This window comes from Clavelina lepadiformis, chromosome 3 (genome assembly GCF_947623445.1).
Source record: "Clavelina lepadiformis chromosome 3, kaClaLepa1.1, whole genome shotgun sequence".
Taxonomy (NCBI): domain Eukaryota; kingdom Metazoa; phylum Chordata; class Ascidiacea; order Aplousobranchia; family Clavelinidae; genus Clavelina; species Clavelina lepadiformis.
Window position 1 is genome coordinate 2,011,902 of NC_135242.1, and position 27,924 is coordinate 2,039,825.

General features: G+C 34.6%; 3 protein-coding genes and 1 long non-coding RNA gene across 5 annotated transcripts; all 4 read right to left on the reverse strand.

The window, feature by feature from the left end:
- Window positions 1-220: 220 nt before the first annotated feature.
- On the reverse strand, window positions 221-12,094 carry LOC143448655 (uncharacterized). The gene is made up of 21 exons (XM_076948476.1): window positions 11,854-12,094; window positions 9,270-11,686; window positions 9,098-9,191; window positions 8,585-8,923; window positions 8,376-8,505; window positions 7,866-8,090; window positions 7,741-7,821; window positions 7,560-7,689; window positions 7,322-7,425; window positions 7,061-7,129; window positions 6,941-6,943; window positions 6,605-6,844; window positions 5,535-6,481; window positions 4,723-5,187; window positions 4,232-4,674; window positions 3,983-4,129; window positions 3,677-3,781; window positions 3,551-3,581; window positions 3,243-3,350; window positions 2,952-3,086; window positions 221-2,689 (listed from the first exon to the last, which is right to left on the reverse strand). Exons 2-21 carry the CDS (start codon window positions 10,430-10,432, stop codon window positions 1,409-1,411), a joined length of 6,240 nt encoding a protein of 2,079 aa, XP_076804591.1. The 5' UTR covers window positions 10,433-11,686; window positions 11,854-12,094; the 3' UTR covers window positions 221-1,408.
- Window positions 12,095-14,010: 1,916 nt separating this feature from the next.
- Window positions 14,011-16,534, reverse strand: LOC143449207 (uncharacterized). Its single transcript, XM_076949314.1, has one exon. It carries the CDS (start codon window positions 16,099-16,101, stop codon window positions 14,830-14,832), a length of 1,272 nt encoding a protein of 423 aa, XP_076805429.1. The 5' UTR covers window positions 16,102-16,534; the 3' UTR covers window positions 14,011-14,829.
- Window positions 16,535-17,271: 737 nt separating this feature from the next.
- On the reverse strand, window positions 17,272-19,425 carry LOC143449248 (uncharacterized). 2 transcript variants are annotated; one of them, XR_013114543.1, is made up of 3 exons: window positions 18,210-19,425; window positions 17,962-18,088; window positions 17,272-17,494 (listed from the first exon to the last, which is right to left on the reverse strand). It is a non-coding gene; the product is annotated as an uncharacterized LOC143449248 (long non-coding RNA). The 2 variants fall into 2 exon arrangements; XR_013114542.1 differs by having other exon boundaries at window positions 17,272-18,088.
- Window positions 19,426-20,140: 715 nt separating this feature from the next.
- On the reverse strand, window positions 20,141-27,499 carry LOC143448658 (uncharacterized). The gene is made up of 3 exons (XM_076948480.1): window positions 23,997-27,499; window positions 23,638-23,854; window positions 20,141-23,198 (listed from the first exon to the last, which is right to left on the reverse strand). The coding sequence occupies exons 1-3, from the start codon at window positions 24,828-24,830 to the stop codon at window positions 21,667-21,669; spliced, it is 2,583 nt and encodes an 860-aa protein (XP_076804595.1). The 5' UTR covers window positions 24,831-27,499; the 3' UTR covers window positions 20,141-21,666.
- Between the last annotated feature and the right edge of the window lie 425 nt (window positions 27,500-27,924).

Genomic DNA, 27,924 nt, shown 5'->3' on the forward strand with positions numbered 1-27,924 from the left:
ATCTCCTTGTTCTTCACTTAGGAGCTGTGGATAGGTTGATTTAACGCAAACTCAGACACAACTCACATTTTTATTTTTCCACAGCAAAGGCAGTTGATTAAGATGGGTGCATTGTTCACAACTTCAGACATAGCGATTTCATTGAATTGCCGATTATGGCAAACATTATCTCTATTTTCAAACAAAACACTCAATAAATCTAATTCATTTTTGCATCCACCTGTACATACAAAAATACAAGGGTTCACTTGATTTATGATGATTTACAAATTTTGTGCATGTAATTTAAAAAACATTACAGCACATCACATAAAAAGAAAAACCCATAACGGCATGTTAATTGCCGCAAGGTCAAAACACAACTTGACTGAGGAAAAACAGCGACAAAACATCAAAATTGTCAAATTTAGAAATCATGCCTTGGACACTTTGCAACTAATCCAAATTCGAATTTGAATTATAGCCTGGTTGGCGATTACGGATATCATGTTAAATTTACAAAGTGCTTTCAGGGTCCTCATAAAGTCACATACACCAGCCCTTACAAGTTAAACATTCTCACGACAGACTTAACGCCAAGCAAAAGAGAAGCACACTTTCCAATCTATACAAATTACAGTCATTGATAGCAACTTGCTTAAACAATCAGGTGTCATGTCACGCTATTTCACTTAACCTATGCCATGCGAATTGCAGGTAAGCATAGCAGCCATAATTTTAATGTTAGGTTTATCCAAGCTAAAAACATGGTTGGAATCGTAATACTGTATCACTTTGTTTAGATTTGATTTACTAAGGGTGCAAAGTATTCTTCAGTAAAACTATTACAAAATGATTTCGTCATATATGAGTACGACTTTCCTATCAGCCCAAAGTAGGCTATTAATGAATATTAGAACGTCTATTGTTAACGATTGACTACTCTCAGCACAATTGAAACATTTCATACGATCACCTGATATGATAATCAGAAACAATCCTAACTATGGAAAAAGAACGAGCTAGCACACACCATGCAAAATCATCATTCCAACAAAATCTAATAGTTTTTCCGTTAATTCCTATAAAATCAGCTTTTAATTATTTTTAATTACAATTCTATGTTTTATGAAGCGTAAAAAGTTATCGATAAATCATGTAAAAGTGGACAAATAAAACACAAACAAATGGATGCAGCATCTGGATGAATGTTTTGTAAATGTATTTCGAGGCTAAGTTTTTGTCCGAACACCTTATGAAAAAAATTACATTATTCCAATGTGAGTTTTAATATGTGTTGATAATAATCGCTTCAATGTAAATTACTTTTGACAAAAAATAAACCTTGTTAAGGTCGCTTTCCAGTGTGAATAGTTTCACGAGTCCGCAAATTGCTCCTTTGATAAAATGGATGTTGACATATACGGCATTAATAAGGTCGTTCTCCAGTGTGGATTTTCATATGAACTTTTAAATTGTAGCCTTTGGTAAATGACTTGTGACACACCTGGCATTGATAAGGTCGCTCTCCAGTGTGAGTTCTCATATGATTTTTCAAATGGTTGCTTCTGATAAATGACTTGTGGCACATTTCGCATTGATAAGGTCGTTCTCCAGTGTGGGTTCTCACATGAGTTTTTAAACTGTTGCTTTGGGAAAATGACTTGTGGCACATTTCGCATTGATAAGGTCGTTCACCAGTGTGGGTTCTCATATGAGTTTTTAAACTGTTGCTTTGGGAAAACGACTTGTAGCACACATCGCATTGATATGGTCGCTCTCCAGTGTGAGTTCTCATGTGAGCTTTCAAATCCTTGTTAGCAGAAAATGACTTGTGGCACACATCACATTGATAAGGCCGCTCTCCAGTGTGGGTTCTTATGTGAGTATTCAAGTTTGATTTATGTTGGAATAATTTATTACAAAACTTGCAGAAAAATCGTTTTTCTTTGTTGTTTCCAACAAACACCTGAGTCTGGATTTTGCAAGCATTGTTTCTATCATTTGTTGCAGAATTATCAAAGAACATTTCCACAGAATCGTCGCATTCTTCATCGGAACTTCTTTCAATACAGTTTTTGGTATCAATCGTTTTAACTATGGCTTTTACTGCAATATCTGATTGACAAGATAATTTATTTGATATGGATATAGTTGGGTCATCAGTCTCAGTTGGCAAATCTGCATATTGTTGCAACAACAAAGGTTCGTCTTGAATAACATCAAATTGAGCATAAATTGATGCTTTTTCAGAATGATTTTCTTCAATACAGGTTTGGGGCTTAACAGTTTTAACTACGGCACTTAATTCAATCTCTGATTGATGAGAAAATTTATTTGACATGGACATACTTGGGTCATCCATTTCAGAAACCTCCCAATGCTGCAACAGCAAAGGTTCTTCTTTGATAGCATCAACAGGAGGAAGAACTAATGCATTCTGAGAATACACTTCTTTAATACAAATGCCGATATCAGATGCTACATCTAATGCTTGTGACGTTTTATTAATCGGTATTTCGTTGTTTATGGTTTCAGCTTTCTTTGTTTCAGCCAGAATCTTTGAAACCATATCTTCCATATTTTCTTGTACTTTAGCAAATTCTATCTTCATATCCTGTCGCATTGATTTGAATTCTTGTGAAACCATATCACTGATTGCTTTCAATAAAAAATCAACTTGCATACCAGCTGGATGACAATCCATTGCCTATTTATCATATAACTTTATAACCTATTTGCTGATAAGAACTTCAAATATTTGAAGATTTTCTTGATAGCGGAAAACTGATAATGTGTAACCAAAACCGTTGGAATAAAAACATAAATCTAAATTAATCTTTTCATAATTACCATAAAGTAAAGAACAGCAGTGACAGTCAAATACAAAAACGAAAATCAAAAGATTATCTGTTGTTTTGAAAAAAAGCTTCTAAAGAATTCTGCATAGTTTGAAGATGCAAAGCATAGACGAACTTGGCAGGATTTCGCGGGTGTACAAAGACATGGTCGATTTCTTGGTCATCTACATCGACGAAATACCTTGATGGCTGGTCATTCGAGCAGAACAAGTCACTGCAATTCTTTTCCAATAAGTTAGTGATAAACTATGTCATTCAGCAAATAACCAAAATGTTGACTAAAATAAATGTGCGATAAATTTGATGTTTATGTCACCTTCATATGAAAAATTTCCTGGTAAAAGTGCGCCCCAAGATTTGTTTAAAAATAATAATTTTTCTTGGCAGGTTTAAAATAAAGACGCATCGTGCAATTGAAGATCGCTTGTCGGCGGCTGAAACTTTGCAGACCTTGGATGACTTTTCTCTCCCGCTTGTGGTGGACACGATGAAGAACGAAGCAAACCTCAACTATGGAGGGTTACCAGAGCGGATGTGCTTGCTTCCTGTGTTATTCAATGTGATGAGTGTTTCGATTTTATATTCCAGTCTCTGAATGGCTGCTTAATTTGTGAAAGAGAATCCATCAGTGAAATTAAACGCAATTCTTTTAAAACTAACACTTCCATGAGATTATCCATAACAGTAAACACTAGGAACTCTCAATCAACAGCAAAACTGTTCTGTCTACAAAAATACTGCCTATAAAAAAAGTAAATTTCGTTACAGAATGTTGTTCAAAAATTGTCAAGAATAACAAACAAAGCCAGTCACTGCAGCAGATTCTATGGACTTACTGTTTGCAGAATAAGGATTCCTTGAGCTTAATTACGCCTATTAACTCTTCTAAAACATTTATCACTGAACCTTGTGCAAAGAAAAGAAAATGTGTAAAGCACAGTCTTAACCATAAAATAAAAATACATAAAACTGATCATCATAATCATCAAACTGTCAAGCATTAGGGATGAAGTTGAACAGTCGTACAACTACAAATTTTGACATTTGAAAATGAATGTTTGCATTGTTTATTACATTTATTAAATATGGTTCACAATTCATGTCAATGATGTTATGTGTGTACAAATGTTCCATCTAACCACTCCGTTGTTTCACCAGTGTGCGTCACTTGGTGCCTGGCAAGAGAAAACTTTGACCGAAATCTCATTTCACAGATTTCGCAAATCCATGGTTTTTCTCCGTTGTGGCATGTCATATGGGTTTTTAAGCAGGTTCCAGAAGACAGCCTTCTAGGAAATATTGGGCATTGGATTGGCATTTCTTTAGTATGTATACGAAGATGGCGCATTAATTTGTATTTTTCTCAAAAGCGTTGTCCGCAAGTCACACACGACAAAGGTTTATCTCCAGTGTGCGTAAGCAGATGTCTATTGAGTCTGTATTTATGCTGAAAAGATTTTTCGCAATATTTGCATGTGTATGGCTTGATAGTGCTGTGTAGTTGCTTGTGTATAGATAGATTATCTTCTTTTGAGAAATGATTTATCACAAATGACTTCATAACCGACGCCGACCGAAACCCACCGGGAATGTCCCTCGCAAGAACTGCTTGGGTCAGGCTCAACCGCTTGCGCACCGGAGTCGGACGCTTTCGTTCAGACATGCACAAATGGGGACTGGCTCCCTCACCAGGATGCGAGTGTGGTGCCACAGAGCAGACAGCAGACCATGTGATCAATGCCTGCCCAATCCATCGGCCCCCACGTGGTGTGCTTGGTCTGAAAAGACTAGACGAGGATACAATCGCATGGCTGATGACCTCATGCCCGGAGATCTAGTCTGGAAAGAAGAAACGCTCAAACGAAGAATATTTATCACAAACATCACAATTAAACTTTTCATCATTCAGTGTCTCATCGTATTTCAGTGGCGTCTCGCTTTCCTCAAGCAACTTGCATTGCATTTCAGCAACAAGATCAGCTTTACCAAAAGAAATTCTTAAGTGTTTTTTTGCAGATTCTTTCTTGTCTTGATCGCTTTTTGACTTTGTTTGACATGAGTCAGTGGAAACTTTCTGCTTTTTAGTCACACTTCTAGTTGTGACTGCATCAATGGCAAGTTTATGATTTTTGGGGACACTTTTGGTTGTAGCGTTTTCGAAAAAGTTTTGTTTTGTTTTTCTATCAGATTTCTGTGATGGTTCTGATGGTTGTTGTTCCAAAACTAATGAAGGCTCTTCTTCAACGATAACAACACGAGATGAAAACGATCCAGATCTGGAGGAGCACTGTTTGGCCGAGATGCTGGGATCCAACTCAGTGTGTGGGGGATCTGGCATCACAGGATGCTGTTGATTCCCATGAGATAAACATAGAAGGTCTTGACTTGGTTCATCCGTGATTTTAGATTTTAGAAAATGACTTGTGGCACACATCGCATTGATAAGGTCGTTCACCAGTGTGGGTTTTCATATGAGTTTTCAAACTGCTGCTATTGATAAATGACTTGTGGCACACATCGCATTGATAAGGTCGTTCACCAGTGTGGGTTCTCATATGTATTTTCAAATGGCTGCTTTTGATGAATGACTTGTGGCACACATCACATTGATAACGTCGCTCTCCACTGTGGGTTCTCATGTGAGTTTTCAAATCACTGTCAGTGGAAAATGACTTGTGGCACACATCGCATTGATAAGGTCGTTCTCATATGTATTTTTAAATGGCTGCTAATGAAAAATGACTTGTGGCACACATCGCATTGATAAGGTCGTTCACCAGTGTGGGTTCTCATATGAGTTTTCAAATGGCTGCTTTCGGAAAATGACTTGTGGCACACATTGCATTGATAAGGTCGCTCTCCAGTGTGGGTTCTCATATGAGTTTTCAAATCACTGTCAGTGGAAAATGACTTGTGGCACACATCGCATTGATAAGGTCGTTCACCAGTGTGAGTTCTCATATGTATTTTTAAATGGCTGCTATTGAAAAATGACTTGTGGCACACATCGCATTGATAAGGTCGTTCACCAGTGTGGGTTCTCATATGAGTTTTCAAATGGCTGCTTTGGGAAAATGACTTGTGGCACACATCGCATTGATAAGGTCGCTCTCCAGTGTGGGTTCTCATGTGAGTTTTCAAATCACTGTCAGTGGAAAATGACTTGTGGCACACATCGCATTGATATGGTCGCTCTCCAGTGTGAGTTCTCATGTGAGCTTTCAAATCCTTGTTAGCAGAAAATGACTTGTGGCACACATCGCATTGATAAGGTCGCTCTCCAGTGTGGGTTCTTATGTGAGTATTCAAGTTTGCTTTATGTTGGAATAATTTATTACAAAACTTGCAGAAAAAACGTTTTTCTTTGTTGTTTCCAACAAACATCTGAGTCTGGATTTTGCAAGCATTGTTTCTATCATTTGTTGCAGAATTATCAAAGAACAATTCCACAGAATCGCCGCATTCTTCATCGGAACTTCTTTCAATACAGTTTCTGGTATCGATCGTTTTAACTATGGCTTTTACTCCAATATCTGATTGAGAAGGTAATTTATTTGATATGGATATAGTTGGGTCATCAGCCTCAGTTGGCAAATCTGCATATTGTTGCAACAACAAAGGTTCGTCTTGAATAACATCAAATTAAGGATAAATTGATGCCTTTTCAGAATGATCTTCAATACAGGTTTGGGGCTTAACAGTTTTAACTACGGCATTTAATTCAATCTCTGATTGATGAGAAAATTTATTTGACATGGACATACTTGGTTCATCCATTTCAGAAACCTCCCAATGCTGCAACAGCAAAGGTTCTTCTTTGATAGCATCAACAGGAGGAAGAACTGATGCATTCTGAGAATAAACTTCTTTAATACAAATGCCGATATCAGATGCTACATCTAATGCTTGTGACGTTTTATTAATCGGTATTGGATTGTTTATGATTTCAGCTTTCTTTGTTTCTGCCAGAATCTTTGAAACTATATCTTCCATATTTTCTTGCACTTTAGCAAATTCTATCTTCATATCTTGTCGCATTGATTTGAATTCTTTTGAAACCATATCACTGATTGCTTTCAATAAAAAATCAACTTGCATACCAGCTGGATGACAATCCATTTCCTATTTATCATACAACTTTATAACCTATTTGCTGAAAAGAACTTAAAATATTTGAAGATTTTCTTGATAGCGGAAAACTGATAATGTGTAACCAAAACCATTGGAATAAAAACATAAATCTAAATTAATCTTTTCATAATTTACTACAAAGTAAAGAACAGCAGTGACTGTCAAATACAAAAACGAAAATCAAAAGATTATCTGTTGTTTTGAAAAAAGCTTCTAAAGAATTCTGCATAGTTTGAAGATGCAAATCAAGCATTAAACTAGAGATACTCATCATGATTAAGACAAAGATATCGCAATGTCAACACAGCAAGGCTCGCAGTAATCGTAATGGGTGAAGACAACGCTTATACCTGTTAAGATTGAATCTTTTTCCAAATTTCTTACCGCAGATTTGACAGGTATACTGGCCTCTAGTGGTTTTAGATTACATATGTAAGGGTTTTCGTAAATGCGCCTTACCCATGCAGCCAACTTTAGTCACGGCTTCACGGCAACATATCCCAGTTAAACCTTTTTGATTAATGGGCCCTTGAAATTTTTCTAAAGCACTACTTGCACAAGGTTCTTTGTTTGTTGCGTTTTCAAAACTTTTCGATTCCTGCTCTGACATTCACAGAATAATCGTCAATTCCAGAAGCATTACTTGAAACGTCTGATACACCACTACGACTCAGATTAGTGTAGAAGTTGTTTTCAAAGTTTTCAGACAAATTCTCAGCTACATGTTTAAGAAATGTTTCAAATTGTTTAAAGTATAACCGTTGCAAACCTTCTTGTTCTTCATCTAACAAAAATTCCTCTTTAATCTTTTCAAAATGAGCAAAAATTGATGAGTTTTCACAATAAGCTTCTTGATCACAAACATCAGATTGTATAGATGATAGTATTGTGAACCTGATGCTTGCTGATATGATAACGTGTTGCTCACAACTTTAGCTCTATCAGTTTCTTCCAGAAAATGCTTTAAAATCAATTCTTCAATTCTTTCTTCCAATTTTACAAATTCTTTCTCCACATTCATCCTGACTGATTTTATTTCTTGCAAGAACAAGTGTCGGATTGTCATTGTTGCACCATTACCATCAACCTGATTCTGGATCAGGTCAGTTTCCATTCTTTCTGTGTTTATATAAACTCAACATAAATATTTTTATTTGAAGCTGAAATAAACACATCAGCAAAACTGAATCAAAAAGACAACAATAACACACACAGGGACATAATAATACAAAACATGAAAAATGTAAACTCTCTGTCCACTAGGCTATTATAAAATAAAAAGTACATATTGTAGACACGAAATCATCTAAAATGACTTCACACAACCAGTTTGACCTAAACTAACCCACAATAAACAGTGCTGAAATCACATCATCATTGTTTAATTTAATGATGATTAATAACGTTTCGGATTGCCTTGCCTGGTTGAGTTTTCAACCTGGTTAAACAATCGCTTTAATGTAAACAATGCCTCCGCGGGATGGGATGAAATTTCCTCACACACAATGCTTCTAGACATTACTTCACCATACTGCTAAAGATTTCAAGGTTAAAGACAAAAAAAATGCAACGCATAAGCATAATAGTAAAACGAGTCTTGTGAAAACACGTACTTGTGATCTGACACAAATGGTAGTGATGTTTCTTCGGTGGGAAATTGCAATGTTCATGGTTTCAGTTTTCTTTGTTTCTTCCATCTGCATATCCAATCGCATTGATTTGAATTCTTGTGGTATCATGTCACTGATTGCCTTGAATAAAAAAGCAACTCGCATATTATCTGGATGAAACTCCATGACGTTGCTATAATAAGTACTCATATGATGTTGCAAATCGGTGCTTCTCGTTAATGACAAGTCACACGCTTGACATTGATAAGGTTGCTCTTCAGTGTGAGTTATCATATGAGTTTTATCATACAACTTTTCACACACATAGCATTGATAAACTTCCTGAAAAAACAACTTATTTGCCAAAAACACATAGTGCAATTTTATGTTTCATGAAACATACAAAGTTATTGCTAAAACATGTAAAAGTGGACAAATAAAACACAAAAAAATGGATGCAGCATCTGGATGAAAGTTTTGTAAATGTATTTCAAGGCTAAGTTTTCGTCCAAAGACCACTTCAAAATATTTAGATTTCCCCAACAGGAAGAAATCTTTGAAATTATATCTTCCATATTTTCTTGTACTTAAGCAAATTTCATCTTCATATCTTGTCGCATTGATTTTAATTCAGATTGTGATATCATATAAATGACTTTTGACAAAAAATAAACTACGTTAAGGTTGCTCTCCTGTGTGATTTGTCATATGAGTTTTCAATTTGCTGCTAACGGAAAATGACTTTTGGCACAAATCGCATTGATAAGGTCGCTCTCCAGTGTGGATTCTCATATGAGATTTTAAATTGCCGTATTGGGCAAATGACTTGTGGCACACATCGCATTGATAAGGTCGCTCTCCAGTGTGAATTCTCAAATGTCTGTTCGAACTGCTGCTATCTGAAAACGACTTGTGGCACAAATCGCATTGATAAGGTCGCTCTCCAGTGTGGATTCTCATATGAGTTCGCAAACTTGCATTTCGGATAAATGACTTGTGACAAATTTGGCATTGATAAGGTCGCTCTCCAGTGTGAGTTCTCAAATGTATGGTCAAATTGCTGCTATCGGAATATGACTTGTGGCACACATTGCATTGATAAGGTCGCTCTCCAGTGTGAGTTCTCATATGATTTAGCAAATTTACATTTCGGATAAATGACTTGTCACAAATTTGGCATTGATAAGGTCGCTCACCTGTGTGAGTTCTTACATGTTCTTTCAAGTTTGTTTTGCATTTGAATGATTTTTCACAAAAATTGCAAGAAAAATGCTTTTCTTTGTTATTTTTATTTCCAACAAGCAACTGAGCATCAATTTTGCAAGCATTAATTGTTTCACTTGCAGTAGATTTATTGAGAAACATCTCCACAGAATCGCTGCATTCTTTATCTGAGTTTCTTGCAACACAGCTTTGTGGTTTAAGAATTTCGACTGTGGCATTTACTCCAATATCTGGTTGAGAAGGATATTTATCTAACATGGATATATTCCGGTCATCATTCTCAGGCTGAGAAACCTCATATTCTTCCAACAGCAAAGGTTCTTCTTTGATAAGTTCAACAAAAGGAAACACTGGTGCCTTCTCGGAATAAACTTCCTCAATATTAAGGCTGATATCAGAGTTTACAACTGTTGTTTGTGATGTTTCTTCAACTGGCATTGCATTGTTCATGGTTTCAGTTTTCTTTATCTCTGCAAGATGCGTTGAAATCACATCTTCCATGCTTTCTTGCATTTTTACAAATTCCTTTCTCATATCTTGTTGCATTGATTTAAATTCTTGTGAAATCATATCACTGATTGCTTTTAACAAATCATCAACTTGCATTCCAACAAGGTGATACTCCATTGTCTGATAATTATCATACAACTTTATAAACTATTTGCTGAAAAGAACTTAAAATATTTGAAGATTTTGTTGATAGCGGAAAACTGATAATATTTAACCAAAACTGTTGGAATAAAATAACAAATCTAAATAATTTTTTTCAAAATTCACTACAAAGTAAAGAACAGCATTGGCTGTCTCATACAAGAATGTTTATAAAGACTTCTGCATAGTTTCACGATTTCAAAACACACAAAATCATCTTAAATGACATTACACACCAGTTTGACCTAAACTAACCCACAACTGGCACAAACCATAAAAAATGCTCAAATCATTTAAAAATATTAGAACAACACATTTAGCAAAGTTATATCCAAATTATATGTTAAATTCTGTTTGATGTGAAGTTGAAAATCACTTATAAATAGTTGAACAGTTTTAACTTTGACAATAAAAAAATTAAAACCCTAAACAAAAATATGAAATATGAATACATGTAACGCCTACTTGAACACAACCTGAATGACAATTCATCAACTAAAGCTAGCTGAACCAAATAATCTAAAACTATACAAACAAAAAAAAAAAAATTGATAACTATGAATTCAAGATGAATAACATATAGAATACAACATCATATTATACAATATATCCTATTACGTATATATATATCCTATCCTATATATCCTAATTATAATAGTAATGTATCCTATTCTATCTGATATTGTATCCTATCTTTAACAGATAGTATACAATATCAATATAAATGACTTATAGTTCATTTTAAGTGAGCAAAATTGTCAAAATATTAATTACAATACCACCAGACCATTTTGGTTATAATATCCGAATGTTCACAATAACTGAAACTGTTACAGTTCTATTTAACTACACCAGGATCGATAAAGTTAGGCTGAAAATGACACAAAACATTCTGTCACCTCTTTAATTTCATAAGGTCTTATAAAAATAATTGTAGTAAAATTAAACACGACTTGAGGGTTTGTTTTGCCACTATTTTTACGAGTGCATATATTATTACAAGAATTGTTTTCACAAGTCACAACACTATCAAATGTGAACTTTAACCCACTAGATTTGTTTGACGTTTAAATATAGCGAAAAACAGTTCTTTCATATAATGCATATCACACAAAACTAATGCAAGAATACAAACCTGAGGTCGTTAATACACCAGAAATGTAAATCTATGCTTAATGCCAAGATTGTCGAAAATTCTCATAATCCAAATAATATGCAACAAATTCAAAACTAAAAGAAAATGTAGTCATTATAACTTTTCTTAATAATTATTCGAAAAAAGATACTGAATAATCACGTTTAAACTTTTCTTGAAAGTTTTTTTGCGTTGATGACAGTAGATGGCCAAAGCCATCTTGTCATCTTTGCAAAATTTTTTGCAAAGTCAAATTACTTACCAAGTCAAAATTGTTTACAAACTGCATTTTCGTAGTCGGAGGTCACCAGAATATATGGCGAAGGTTAACGTCTAGTGCGTTGTTGTTGTTGTCACGATGCTGCGTTGTTGATCTGTTGCTGACTCCTGCTTCAGAAGGCTGCTACTCAGTTGTTTGTTACCTTCGCTCATATATTAAAAGAAAAACAAGTACGACCTTCTTACTTCAAGTCCCTAATCGAACTGATGTCCTGCGCGCAGGCAGTGCAAAACGAAAAAGAGATCGGTAAACGAATTAACAGTGCTTAAATAGACATGTGCTGCGAGCATTGTGAGAGCGCCAGCCAGCGACAAACAAACGAAACACCCAACGGCCGCTACAGTGTCTTAGAGGTTGCACTGTAGTTGAACTTGTCATTTTACATTGTACACCTTGTAGCCTACTTTATACTGTTGTAAATGGCCCATGGTCTACTTATTGTAAATCAGCTTTTGCTTCGATTTTGCTTTAGATAGTTCAATAACTTCATGAATCATGTATCTTTAGTGTAGACAAATGTATTGAACAGTTTGTGTTGCGTCTTAGTTGCATTTTTTTGGCAGTGATTTGTACAGTAATTAGCCCATTTCCATTTTCATACCTTTTGCACGACCAAAGTTTAAGATGACTTGATTTCATGATGGAAAAGGGACCTCCCCGTACTGAGTAGAAATCTCTCTACACTATAGACACAAAATAAACGTTTTTCTCAATGTAAAGGACGATTCAAAGCGCGAACGTTAGACCCAACATAATGAAGCCAGTATTCGATATCTATTATCTAGTAACGCTCTATTGTTGTAATGCCTTTGTATTCCTGTTCAGAAGACCTGGTGTGTAACGTACAAATTAACATGTTGTTCCTCCAAATTATATGATTTGTGATAAGGACTTATATGAACTAAAATTCCAATTGCCTCGGTAATCAAAATTCCGGACAACTTGATGATTGTGTGTTTGGCCTCGCGTTCTTGTCTTAAATTGCTGTAATTATAGTCGAGGCCGCGTTGTGAGGCCCAGTATTGTGTTAGCCTAACCATGAGGGTTGCATGCAGTACGTTTGAGTAGTTGTCAGTGAACATGTTGTAAATTCATAAACTGATTAACCATGTGATTGAGACCTACTTTATTGGTATCTACGACTATTGTTTGTACTGTACTTTCAGATGCTAAGTAACCACCTGGGTTCAGTATTTGTAGAAATCACATGTACGTTACCATATGCTATATCGTTACAACTGGTCAATATAACAGCTGCAAGATTACGTGTGCATTTCTATTTGAATAAGGTGGAATTCAGGCCTTGTTGGCCCAATCAACTATAGGTGATCGGCTTCTGTAAATTTGCCGGTTACATGGTGTACCATAGTGGGAATTGTTGGAACTTGCATGATGAACAAAATCTATCATTGTGCACTTTTAAATTTTTATGGTACCTGAATAAAATACGGTACGACTGCAATTGGTACCATAACCGTTGACCCTAATGTACATGCATATTCAGGATGGCCAAACTGTAGAGCCTAGAGTCCTAGACTGTTCAAAATGGCAATTTTTTTGCTTACAATTGGCTACAAAGTAACTTGGTAATAAACTGATAACATAAGCCGAAAGAATCGCCCGTAGGTTGAAGCGTCTGCGGGTTAAATCATCCGTTCTTTCAATCGCCCTAGCCTAGGTTGAATGGTATTGGATTGAATCGTCCGCAGGTTGAAACGTCCGCGGGATGAAACGTCCACGAGTTGAATCGTCCGACCACCATTGCCAGCGATTATTAATTATTGATTCGCAACAGTTATTGTCCTGTCTTAATGTGATAACTAGCCTTTCAACACTTTTTAACAAAGCCTGAGTAACATTGAACTGGAAATTAACATTGCAGCTAACTTTATTGGTATTGCAATATTTATGGTTTTCACTTTCTTTGTTTTTGCAGGAAGCGTTGAAAGTATATCTTTCATTGTTTTCTTGCATTAGTGCAAATTCATATCTTGTCGCATATGTTTTACTTGCTTTTAACAAAACATCCCCTTGCATACCACCTCAATGACACTCCACAGTTTACAATTAATACTGTCCTGAAAACTTTGCTAATAAATAAAAAGTACAGTATGTAATTGTGAAAGAAAGATCAAGAAATGAAGTCAGAGACATTGTATTCCAAAAACACCAAACAAAATGATAGCCTAAATCAAGGTAGTAAAATAGCCACACAAAACAATGTAATAATATTAACAAAATTTATGCATTTCATTCAACTGATTAGAAAAGTAATACATGTAAGAGCACCTTCAATAACCAACACCTTAACTTCTTTATATTACAGATCACTAACGCAGGTTTGTTTAAGAGCAAACTAAAATCTGTACAATAGCACATCAAATGAACAAACATATCTTTAAAAATACCAATGTTTTAGCTTCACTTTAATTGCCTGTATATACCAGTTTTTAATGAACTTTCACACAGGCAAAACATATTTAAAAGTTAGTTAGTTTTAAGGGTAGACGCAAAAGAGCGAAAAATAATTGTCTTTCATGACAACAATTTTAACTGCGGCATTTACTCCAATCTTCGATTGATGAAAAAACATGTTTGGCATGGAAATACTTGGCTCATCCGTTTCAGAAACCTCCCAATGCTGCAACAGCAAAGGTTCTTCTTTGATAGCATCAACAAGAGGAAAAACTGATGCATTCTGAGAATAAACTTCTTTAATACAAATACCCGTGTCAGATTCTACATCTAATGCTTGTGACGTTTTATTAATCTGTATTGTATTGTTTATGGTTTCAGCTTTCTTTGTTTCTGCAAAAATATTTCAAGCTATTTCTTCCATATTTTCTTGCACTTAAGCAAACTTTATCTTCACATCTTGTCAACTTGATTTTAATTCTTGTGATATCATGTAAATGACTTTTGACAACGTAAATGACTTTTGACAAAAAATAAACTTCGTTAAAGTTGCTCTCCTGTGTGATTTGTCATATGAGTTTTCAATTGGCTGCTAAGAGAAAAGGACTTGTGACACACTTCGCATTGATAAGGTCGCTCTCCAGTGTGGATTCTCATATGAGCTTTTAAATTGCCACATTGGGCAAATGACTTGTGGCACACATTGCATTGATAGGGTCTTTCTCCACTGTGATTTCTCAAATGTCTGTTCAAACTGCTGCCATCTGAAAATGACTTGTGGCACACATCGCATTGATAAGGTCGCTCTCCAGTGTGAGTTCTGATATGATTTCGTAATTTTCCATTTCGGATAAATGACTTGTGACAAATTTGGCATTGATAAGGTCGCTCTCCAGTGTGAGTTCTCAAATGTATGGTCAAACTGCTGCTATTGGAAAATGACTTGTGGCACACGTTGCATTGATAAGGTCGTTCTTTAGTGTGAATTCTTTTATGAGTTTTCAAAGTGCTGTTAATGGAAAATGACTTGTGGCACACATTGCATTGATAAGGTCTCTCTCCTGTGTGAGTTCTTATATGAAATTTCAAGTTTCTTTTGCATTTGAATGATTTGAGACAAAAATTGCAAGAAAAATGCTTTTCTTTGTTATTTTTATTTCCAACAAGCAACTGAGCATCAACTTTGCAAGCATTGATTCTTTCACTTGCAGTAGATTTATTGAGAAACATCTTCACAGAATCGCTGCATTTTATATCTGAGTTTCTTGCAACACAGTTTTGTGGATCAACCATTTTTACTGTGGAATTTACTGCAATATCAGATTGAGAAGTTAATTTCTTTGATATTGATGTACTTGGGTCATCAGTCTCAGTCTGAGAAACTGTATATTTTTGCAACGACAAAGGTTCCTCTTTAATAACATCAAATTGAGGATAAGTTGATGTCTTTTCAGAATTATCTTCTTCAATACAGGTTTGTGGCTCAACCATTTTAACTGTGGCATTTACTCCAATATCTGATTGAGGAGGATATTTATTTAACATGGATATACTTGGGTCATAAGAATCATGCTGTGAAACCTCATATTCTTCCAACAAAATAGGTTCTTCTTTGATAGTGTCAATAAGAGGTAGAACTGATGCTTTCTCAGAATAAAGAATAAACAAAATAAAGCAACTGAGCATCAACTTTGCAAGCATTAATTCTTTCAATTGCAGTAGATTTATTGAGAAACATCTCCATAGAATCGCTGCTTTCTTCATCTGAGTTTCTTGCAACACAGTTTTGTGGTTTAACAATGTTGACTGTGGCATTCACTCCAATATCTGATTGAGGAAGAATTTCTTCTGACATTGATATATTTAAGTCATCAACATCAGGCTGTGAAACCTCATATTCTTCCAACAGCAAAGGTTCTTCTTTGATAACTTCAACAAGAGGAAAGACTGGTGCCTTCTCAGAATAAACTTCCTCAATATTAAGGCTGATATCTGAGTTTACAACTGTTGTTTGTGATGTTTCTTCAACTGGCATTGCATTGTTCATGGTTTCAGTTTTCTTTATCATCGAAATCACATCTTTCATGCTTTCTTGCATTTTTACAAATTCCTTTCTCATATCTTCTCGCATTGATTTAAATTCTTGTGAAATCATATCACTGATTGCTTTTAACAAAACATCAACTTGCACACCAACTAGTTGACGACCCATTGTCTGACTAATTAAATTATACAATCTTATAACCTATTTGCTGAAAAGAAGTTGAAATACTTGAAGGTTTTGTTGATAGCGAGAAACTCATATAATGCGTATGACTGATGATGTGTATGACTGTGCACAAAACTGATAATATGTAACCAAAACTGTTGTAGAAAAATTAAATAATCAGTCTAAATAAATTTTTTCAAAATTAATTACAAAGTAAAAAAATAGCAGTAACTGTCACATACAAAAACGAAAATCAAAAAGATTCCTTGCTGTTTTGAAAAAAGGTTTATAAAGACTTCTGGATAGTTTCAACATGTAAAACACACAAAATCATCTTAAATGACAGTACACACCAGTTTGAATATTGTTTAACTACACCAGGATCGATTAAGTTAAGCTGAAAAATGACACAAAACATTCTGTCACCTCTTTAGTTTCATGAGGTCTTATAAAAATAATTGTAGTAAAATTAAACACGACTTGAGCATTTGTTTTGCCACTATTTTTACGGGTGCATTTATTATTACAAGAACTGTTTTCACAACACTAACAAACATGAAATTGAACTCACAAGATTTGTATGAATTAAAGTATAGCGAAAAACAGTCATTTCGTATAATGTATATGACACAACACTTTTAACGCAAGAATACAAACCTGAGATGCCTAATACGCCAGAAATGTGAATCTATTCTTAACGCCAAGGTTGTTGAAAATTCTCATAATCCAAATAATATGCAACAAATTGAAAACTAAATGAAAAATCACGTTTAAACTTGGCTCGAAAGTTTTTTTTGCGTTGATGACAGTAGCTAGCCATAGCCACTCTGTACTAAACTAAACATCAACACCTATGACATCAACTCAATATCTCTTAAGAGATCGCTATTTAGAAACATAAACATTCTTGTGGTACTTTGCTTGGAACGACAATCGAACATTAGAACGGCAATTGTTTTTCGTTTTTCATTGGAAGGAAACTCATCAATTCTGCCTGAACTAAAAAACAGAAAAATTTTCTTAACAAACTTGCAAGATTGTCAGACTAGGCAAAATAACATATGACCAACAACAAATAGGAAAAAAACGGAATAACCATTTACAAAACCAACAGAATCTGCATGAAAAGCATGCAGAAGGTATTTAAGGGTGGACTAATGTCCAAATACCTTTTCCCGAAATTGCACATCATGGTTACACATCATAGAAAGTTTGCTAAATGAGTACGCCTCAAAGATAAAAATTAATTGCGCGTATCGGCAAACTTTTCAATGCGGGTGACAACTATGAGCGTCACAGCTAGGGGGCATTTCGTGCAATGAATGCAAACGCCGAAGGTCAATTTGCCATACATTACAATTGCACCAAAGACGTTATGCCAACTTCAATATTTAAAAAATTAGACACAGTGTGATTTTTCGGCTATACAACAGTAAAACGAAAGAGCAAAGTGAATTTTGACTTGCCCTGGTTGCCCCAAGACATGAACTGGATTCGTGTCGTTCTGAGTTTATGTCACCTCAACTCAAGCCATAAAATATACTTTCAGCATCACTCATATCGATCACAGCCTGGCATTGATGGCTTTATTCTCTGAACAAAAAATTCAGCATAATAATACGTAATCTAGTTAACGAAATCGTAACAAAAGTTTCTGTTGTGACGATGGTTAGCATTTAGGTATTCCATGTAAATGATCCTCAGCGTCACTCACATGGAAAGCAACCTTGAACACAACAATCAATGGCTTCATTCACTGACATGATGGATTTGTACTCAGAGAAAGGACCAGTGCATGGCACAGTAAGGAGGCCGGGAACCATGAAAGCTTGAGAACCACTGCCTTGGGGCATTTTTGTTTCAAACCTGTTGTGTTTGGGTGGGAAATCCCCGGGCAACAAGATAAAAAAATAGCCTTTGTACGCGCAATGAACTATAATTTCACATGCACTTAGTATCTTGCTATGGCGATTATAAATAATTTATGAATTGTAATAATTTATATAATTGGCAGTTTAATAAGCATGTATGTTCTCCAGCTTGATAAAATGTATTATTAAGAAAGCTGTACTGTCCTTGGTTAAGCATTTTCAAACATTCAAACATATTGAAACATTTAATTCCTGAACCGACATATTTGACACAGTATACGAGTGTTTTTATGTAGCGTCATAAACTTAGAAGTTAGATGGCATCTGTAGTAAAGAACCTCAGTGACTTGGAATATGTTAGATTAATTAATTATTAATCAATTACCGTGGATTATTTGGTACACGTAACATGACGTAAATAGCGATGTCTTTCGCTGATTGGCTCATATAACAATATAAAGGCTGAGGCTTTGTTCGAAGCGACTCTCTTTTCCCTTATTCATCATTCAATTCAAGTGATTAGCTCTATTCAGATTTTGAAATGGAAATGAAGTTGCTTCTAACTACTAATTACGACTATATTTTGAAATATAAGAATTTGTACTTTATGAACGTTGTGCTGACTTAAAGAAAAAAATCAGAGATGGCACATGCAACGGAGTCAAAGACAAAACAGTCAAGGAGTTCTACATGAAACACCTAAACCTTTGGCTTTAGGCCAACTTAAAACAATCACCATCGCTATCCCAATACTGCAGTCTCAATCTGCAATGGCAATTCGACTGAATTTAAAAACAGAATTTTAGAGTCCATCAAACAATTTAAAACAAAAACTGAAACAAAGCTTAGCAATGAAATAACGAGGGTTTCTACTTTCAAACCTATCAAACCCAAGAAATTGAGAGTCTATCAAACTGTTTTTTAAAAAAAAAACAGAAATAAAGCTTGGCCACAAAATACTAAGGGTTTCTACTTTTTAGTGCCAATATCCAGACCTTTCAATCACTGCGATTGGGGCTTGTGTCATACCTGGCTTCTTATTTTCCTGTTCGTCTTATGTTGAGCAGTCACAAACAAAACGGTAATTACCCTTTTGCACGACCAAAGTTTAGGATGACTTGATTTGATGATAGAAAGGGGACTTGACCGAGGTGAGTAGAAATTACTCTACACTATAGACACAAAATAAACGCTTTTCTCAATGTAAAGAGATAATCTATATCTTGCCGCGTATGCTTTTATTTAACTTTCATTATTATTAATTATTTGCTAATAAATGCTGAGACTATAAAGGACAAAGTTTAAACAGATTCATAACTTTATAAAATACGATACTATGCAGACGTATGGGTTTAGTGGCCGTGCTAGTTGTTGCCAGCGATTATTATTGATTTGCGACAGTTATTGTCCTGTCTTTATTTGATAACTAGCCCTTCAACACATTTTAACAAAGCCTGAGTAACATTGAACTGGAAATTAACATTGCAGCTAACTTTATTGGTATTGCATTGTTCATGGTTTCAACTTTCTTTGTTTTTGCAAGAAGCGTTGAAACCATATCTTTCATTGTTTTCTTGCATTTGTGCAAATTCATATCTTGTCGCATATGTTTTACTTCTTCTAAAATCAGATCACTGCTTGCTTTTAACAAAACATCCACTTTCATACCACCTCCATGACACTCCATAGTTTACAATTAATACTGTCCTGAAAACTTTGCTAATAAATAAAAGTATGCAATTGTGATGAGACAAAGAAAGATTAGACATGAAGTAGGAGACATTGTATTCCAAAAACACCAACGAAAATGATAAATCAAGGTCGTAAAATAGCCACACACCACAATGTAATAAAATTTACAAAATGTATGCATTTCATTCAACTGATTAGAAAAGTAATACATGTAAGAACACTTTCAATAACCAACACCTTAACTTCTTTATATAACAGATCACTAACGCAGGTTTGTTTACTAACAAACTAAAATCTGTATAGAAGCACATCAAATGAACAAACATATTTTCAAAAAATACCGATGTTTTAGCTTAAATTTAACTGCCTGTATATACCAGTTTTTATTGAACTTTCATTTAGGCAAAACACATTTAAAAGTTAGTTAGTGTTAAGGGTAGACGCAAAAGAGCGAAAAATTATTGTTTTCCATGACAACAACGACTTAAAACACAGCATCTAAACATTCTGAAACAATAGAATACGCCCATTGTTGTTAGGTACAACATAATGCACAATACTTACCATTGGGTCTGATTTTTCGTTCTTATCTTAACATGTTGTGTACAGACTGTTCCATACTATTGACCGTATTATACAAAAAAACAAAATGAAAACATTTAAGAATTAAACAAGTTGAAAGCATGGTATCTGGGTAGGTGTTACAGCAGCAGGTGGGAAACCATCATTCTATAGCGAAACAGAAAAAAAATAATGAACCAGCATCAACAGAAAAAACAAAAACATACTTTAATTTCCAACAAATGCTATGCAAAACCACTATTCCATTTTAATATAAAAATCGATAATGTTTATCTAAATACTCCAACAGAATTCACATAAATGTAACATCACAATTATTAACACATAAATAATTTCCAAGGGTTCTATTTTCTTTAAATGCCGTTTCACAAAATTCACATTTGTAGGGTCGTGTCCCAGTGTGAACTTTCATATGTGTTGACAAATACTTTTGATTTTTGACAAAATGAACATTCATACTGGCGCACCCAGTGGTGTTACCGTTGAAATAGAATAGGGCGAGGTATTAACAGTACCTGCTTTTGTTCGGGCTAGCTTAGTAACCAGCGCCCGACTTATAAAGTCTCATTGCCGGATTCAAATCAACAAATGACTTTTCTCAGTCTGAGAATAAAGAGTTTTATACAATACCAATCCAATAAAATAAACAATAATAAGAAAACTGAGGAAGAGAAAAGACAAAAACCTTTCACAGAGATACGGGATCAGGATAAATGGCTCACACATGCCTTTTAAATTACAAATTTAATCTGAAAGACTTTTCACAATATTCACATTTGTATGGTCATGCTTCAGTGTGAACTGTCAATTGCTGTGACAAATAACCTTTTACCTTCAAGGACTTCCAACAAAAAGAAATTTCATAATGCTTTTATAAATTATAGTAGCCTTGTCCTTGTTGTTTATGCTTCATTCGTCGCTGTTCTTGCTTTTCTTGATTATTACTATATTTTAGATGTGATTGTTAAGCGCTTAAGAGTAATTTCTTTTATCTGAAATAGTGTTATATGAATGTTATTATTATTTTCATTCATTATAATGTTGCCTTTCACTGTGGATAGCCATGTGACGTTGCAAAGAGAATTTATGGGTAAATGACTTTTGACACTCCTGGCATTGATAAAGTCGCTCTCCAGTATGAGTATTCATATGAGTTTGCAAATTGCTCTTAATGGTAAATGACTTGTGACAAACCTCACATTGATAAGGTCGTTCTCCAGTGTGGACTCTCTTATGAGTTAGGAAATTGCTGTTAGAGGCAAATGACTTTTGACAAACCTCGCATAGATAAGGTTGCTCTCCAGTGTGAATATTCATGTGAGTTTGCAAATTGCTGTTACTGGCAAATGACTTGTGACAAACCTCGCATTGATAAGGTCGCTCTCCATTGTGGATTCTGATATGAGTTTGCAAACTGCTATTTTGGGTAAAAGATTTTTGACAAACTTCGCATTGATAAGGTCGTTCTCCAGTGTGTATTCTCATATGAATTTGTAGATTGCTACTTCTAGTAAATGACTTGTGACACAATTTGCATTGATAAGGTCGCTCTCCAGTGTGTATTCTCATATGAATTTGTAGATTGCTACTTCTAGTAAAAGACTTGTGACACATTTTGCATTGATAAGGTTGCTCTCCAGTGTGGATTCTCATATGAGTTTGCAAACTACTATTTTGGGTAAAGGGCTTTTCACAAACCTCACATTGATAACGTCGCTCTCCAGTGTGGATTCTCATATGAATTTGTAGATTGTCAGTCCTAGTAAATGACTTGTGACACATTTTGCATTGATAAGGACGCTCTTCATTGTGGGTAGTCGTATGAATACGCAAATGGCACTTTTGGATAAATGACTTTTCACACACCTGGCATTGATAAGGTCGCTCTCCTGTGTGAGTTCTTCTATGATATTTCAAGTGTGATTTTTGTTTGAATGATTTATCACAAAACTTGCAAGTAAAATGTTTTTCTTTGTTATTTCCAACAAAAACCTGAGCATTGACATTGCAAGCATTGATTCCATCGCTTGCTGCAGGTTTATCAAGAAACATTTCAAAAAAATTGCTATATTCTTCATCTGAACTTCTTTCAACACAGCTTTGTGGCGCAATAGTTTTAACCGTGGCATTTACTCCGATATCTGATTGAGTAGGAAATTTGTTTAACATGGATATACTTGGGTCATTAGTTTCGGTCTGTGAAACCTCATATTCTTCGAACAAGAAAGGTTCTTTTTTGACAGCTTCAACAACAGGAAGAACTGATGCCTTCTCAGAATAAACTCTCTCAATAGAAATGCCGATATCAGATTCTATATCTAATGGTTGTGGTGTTTCTTCAATTGGAATTGTATTGGCCATTGTTTTAGATTCCTTTGTGTCTGAAAACAATTTTGATACCATATCTTCCATGTTTTCTTGCACTTTTCCAAATTCCTTCATCATATCTTGTCGAATTAATTTAAATTCTTGTAAAATCAAATCACTGATTGCTTTCAATAAAACATCAAGTTGAGTTATACCTGGATGACACTCCATGGTTTGATTGTTATAAGAAACTTAAAATGTAATTGCTGAAAAAAAAACAAAAGCTAAAATATTCTAACAAAAAACTAAAACAAAAATACGTAACCTACAATATGAGTAATAATATGAAACATTAAATTCGAAAAACTTAAAACAAAACAAAAATGAAACAAAAGTTTCTGCTATGACAATTTGTGGCATTTATGTGTTTCATGTAAATGGTTGACATTGTGAGATTACATATGGAAAATAATAATTGTGCGAAACTTAACATTGGTTTAATTTTGAAGAAGTTCCTTAAAGCAGTTTTACAACATGTGCTAGCAGTATGCTAATGCTTTTCTTTGTTATTTCCAACAAACAACTGAGCATCAACTTTGCAAGCATTGATTCCATCACTTGCAGTGGATTTAACGAGACATATCTCCACAGAATCGCTTCATTCTTCATCTGAATTTCTTTCAACATAACTTTGTGGCTCAACAGTTTTAACTGTGGCATTTACTTCAATATCTGATCGAAGAAGAATTGTTTTTAACATGAATATACTTGAGTCATCAGACTCAGTGTGTGAAACCTCATATTCGTCCAACAATGAAGGAACTCCTTTCGTAGCTTTAACAACAGGGCTAACTGATGCACTCTCAGAATGATCTTCTTCAATACAAATGCCAAGGTTAGATGTGACCTATAATGTGACATTGCAGATTGCTATTTTAGGTAAATGACTTTTAACATTCCTGCAATTGATAACGGTGCTCTGCATTGTAAATTCTCATATGACTTTGTAAACTACTATTTTGAACCAATGACTTTTCACACAACTCTTATAGATAAGGTCGCTTTCCAGTGTGGATTCTCATATGAGTTTGCAAAGTGCTATTACGTAAAAAGGACTTGTGACAAACCTTACATTGATAAGGACGCTCTTCATTGTGTATTTTCATGTGAGTTTGCACATTACTACTTTGGGTAAAAGACTTTTGACAAACCTCACATTGATAAGGTCGCTCTCCTGTGTGAGTTCTTCTATGATATTTCAAGTGTGATTTTTGTTTGAATGATTTATCGCAAAACTTGCAAGTAAAATGCTTTTCTCTGTTATTTCCAACAAACACCTGAGCATTGACATTGTAAGCATTGATTCCATCACATGCTGCAGGTTTATCGAGAAACATTTCTAAAAAATTACTGCATTCTTCATCTGAATTTCTTTCAACACAGCTTTGTGGCTCAACAGTTTTATCAATAGCATTTACTCCATTCTCTGATTGAGTAGAAAATTTGTTTAACATGGACATACTTCGGTTATCAGTTTCGGTCTGTGAAACCTCATATTCTTCGAACAAAAATGATTCTTCTGTGACAGCTTTAACAACAGGAACAACTGATGCATTCTGAGAATAAACTTTCTCAACACAAATGCCGATATCAGAACAAACATCAAATAATTTTGATGTTTTTTCAATTGAAACTGCATTGTTCTTGGTTTGAACTTTCTTTGTTTCTGCAAGGAAATTTGAAACCATATCTTTCATGCCTTCTTGCGATTTTGCAAATTCCATTTTCATATCTTGTCGCATTGATATAAATTCTTGTGAAATCATATCACGGATTCCTTTTAACAAAATATCAACTTGCATTATGCCTGGATGACACTCCATAGTTTGATTATTGTAAGAATCTTAAAATGTATTCGCTGAAAAAAAATTTAAAACATTTTAACAACAAACTAACAAAAAAATACGTAATCTACAATACGAGTAATACTATAAAACAGCAAATTCAAAAATATAAAAAAAATAATATGTAATGTAGTTAACTAAATCATAACAAAAGTTTTGCTCTGATGATGATTTTCATTTAAGTAGACTATGTAAATGGTTGTAAACAGATGAAATAACGTCAGTTAAAACCAAAATAAAATTTTCGTTTCAACTCTTCACAAGTAACAACAACGAAAGCCAAAGAACAAACAGATTTAAGGCAGCTTTGTAGGGTCATATTGTTATGGTACAGGCTATGAAAAATATAAAAAAAAATAATTTGAAAACTTAGACATTAGATATTGTCGGTAAAAATGTTGTGTATAACAATTATGAGCAACACATTTAGCTGATGTCTATGTCAACTTAGTAAAATGTAAACAACATGAAACTAGCAAAATATGACAAATAAAAACAAAACATGGTATTATATGAATACTAGGGATGTGCCGCGAGGAAGATTATTCGGGTTCGTGCGAACCCGAATATCATGAAGGTCGACACGAACGAATCCCGAATCTATTCGCATTAGAACCAAACAATAAAATTTCCTCGAAAAGTTATCAAGTCTTGCTTCTAAAATGACGTAATCGATAAACAAATCGCTTTCTTTCGAAAAATAGCGTTTAAAAAACGATCGAAGAAGCAAAATCATTACGAAAACGTTGTAAGTTCATTGTAAGTACTGCTGACTCTAGTTTAGCATTGTTGGGAAACTAGATCATCATTTTTTACGAAAGTCAGTAAATTTATAAGTACTATTGTGTTCGGATTCGCCATTGTTGGTATTCGTGTTCGCCCGAATCTTCCATAAAGGTGATATTCGGCGAATCTATTCGGGTTTGGGTTCGTATCGGCCCTTCCCTAATGAATACTATAAATGTATGATGACAATCTATGTCAAAATCAATTTTAACAAATTCAATTCATTTAACTACATAGAGCAGATGTTTCCATACTTGTGACAGCAAATGTTTTGTCACTAAAACAAAAAATTGCTGATCTACATTCAAGCCTCACTATTGAAGTTGAACCTGACAATGGACCTACTAAAAGTTATAAACCAACGCCAACAAAACTTACAAAGTAGATGATAATGTCAATAAACCATATAAATAGTTTAAATAAATATTTAACCTGAAATGGATGACAAGATGATAATGTCAATTCTAGAATAATAATGAATGCATGAAAAACGAGATAAATTTTTATAAAACCTAGAAACCAATTTTCTTTCATAAAGATACTTTAATCGACACAAGATGTTGTTTATTTTACTTTAGATTACAAAACAATGAGCGGTACGCAATATCGGTCATGAAATAACATGCACAATGTTGATTAAACAATTATCAACTCACTATCGCATTCAAAACTAAAAATTCCGAATGCTAATTGCCAACTACAATCATGCAGTGGATGCTTTTGGTTTATTGGAATAAACATTGTTGAAACTATTGAAATGGAAAGTCAAAAAACCAACCACAAAGTTTCAAAAACAAGATAAAAGATAAAGAAATGTTTTTAATACTGGAATTATGCACAAATGCTTTTTAAAAGAATTTACATTTCCATGTTCGTTTCCCGATGTGGGCTTTAATACGCACTGACATTTTGCTTTTGAGCTAAACAACTTTTCGCCATGTGAACACTTGTATGGCTGTTCTCATGTGTTTTTTCATATGATTTCGCAAACGGTTGCTATGAAAAATGATTTATGACACACCGGGCATTAATAAAGACTCTCGCCAGTGTGGATTTTGACATGATTATGCAAATTGATATTATTGGGAAATGATTTATGGCACAACTGATATTGATAAGGACACTCTCCAATGTGCATATTCATATGAACTTGCAAATTGCAGCTTTGAGTAAATGATTTCAAACACACCTGGCTTTATTAAGGTCACTCACTTGTGTGAGTTCTTATGAGGCTGCAAATATAAATTTTGGGTAAATGACTTTATTATATATCTGGCATTGGTAACGGTGCTCTGCAGTATGGATTGCCATATGAGATTGTAAACTGCTATTTTGGAAAAATTTTTTGTGACAAACCTGACATTACATACCTCCAGTATGGATAATCAAATAAGCTTTTAAACTTCTATTTTGGGTAAATGACTTGTCACACAAATTGCATTGATAAGGGCACTCTCCAGTGTGGGTTCTTATATGATTGTTGAAGGGAGTTTTGTTGTTGAATGATTTATCACAAAAATTGCAAAAAAAATGCTTTTCTTTGTTTTTTCCAACAAGCAAGTGAGCATCAACTTTGCAAGCATTAATTCTATCACTTACGCTGGGTTCATCGAGAAACATTTCTACAGAATCGCTGCATTCTTCATCTGAGTTTCTTGCAACATTGTGCCTACTAAGTACTTAACGCATATTTCATCTAGACCAGTTATTCTCAACCTTTTCAGTTCCAGAGCCAAATTTTAAACCTAAGGTTTGCAAGGAGCCACAGGAAAAATGACGTCACGATTATGACATCAAAAAGCACAAAATGATTTTACACAGCAGGACGGTAGTAACCTGGTAAGGATCCTTGCTGAGACCTTGGGATCCTTGCTGAGACAATTTTCTAATTCTTGATTTCTTTTACTTCCTTTGTTGCAATTCTGGTTACAACTAATTAATTTTTCACTAAGTTAGTGAGAGCCGCAAAATGTACAGTTGAAAGCTGCATGTGGCTCTGAGATCCGCGGTTGAAAATCACAGATCTAGAGTCTAGACCAGGGGTGTCCTACTGTGGCCCGCGCAGTATTTGTCGAAATGACTTATATTATCAACCGAATCGCCTGCGTAATTTATGGCAAACTTACATTCCGAGAAATTGGCATTAATTGTGTTTTTACTAATTTCTGACAGCCATATGGAAAACTCGCTTCGCATTGCTACATCGTCCATCTCACCGAATATTGCCAAACTTGTTAGAGAAAAACAGTGCCAAACTTCACATTAAAATGTCGACGTGTAGGCCTAG

Excerpts from the sequence above, each read along its gene's own strand:
- LOC143448658 (XM_076948480.1), bottom strand. The coding sequence starts at position 24,830 with ATGGAGTGTCATCCAGGCATAATGCAAGTTGATATTTTGTTAAAAGGA. Across the intron at positions 23,855-23,996 it reads CTGGAAAGCGACCTTATCTA|GTCACATCTAACCTTGGCAT; the intron begins TAAGAGTTGTGT and ends GTCACATTATAG. Across the intron at positions 23,199-23,637 it reads TAAAACTGTTGAGCCACAAA|TTTCTTATAACAATCAAACC; the intron begins GTTATGTTGAAA and ends TTACATTTTAAG.
- LOC143449207 (XM_076949314.1), bottom strand. The coding sequence starts at position 16,101 with ATGCCACAGTCAACATTGTTAAACCACAAAACTGTGTTGCAAGAAACT.
- LOC143448655 (XM_076948476.1), bottom strand. The coding sequence starts at position 10,432 with ATGGAGTATCACCTTGTTGGAATGCAAGTTGATGATTTGTTAAAAGCA. Across the intron at positions 7,130-7,321 it reads AAAAGATTCAATCTTAACAG|TCACTGCTGTTCTTTACTTT; the intron begins GTATAAGCGTTG and ends TGTATTTGACAG. Across the intron at positions 4,130-4,231 it reads ACTGGAGATAAACCTTTGTC|AAGGCTGTCTTCTGGAACCT; the intron begins GTGTGTGACTTG and ends AATATTTCCTAG.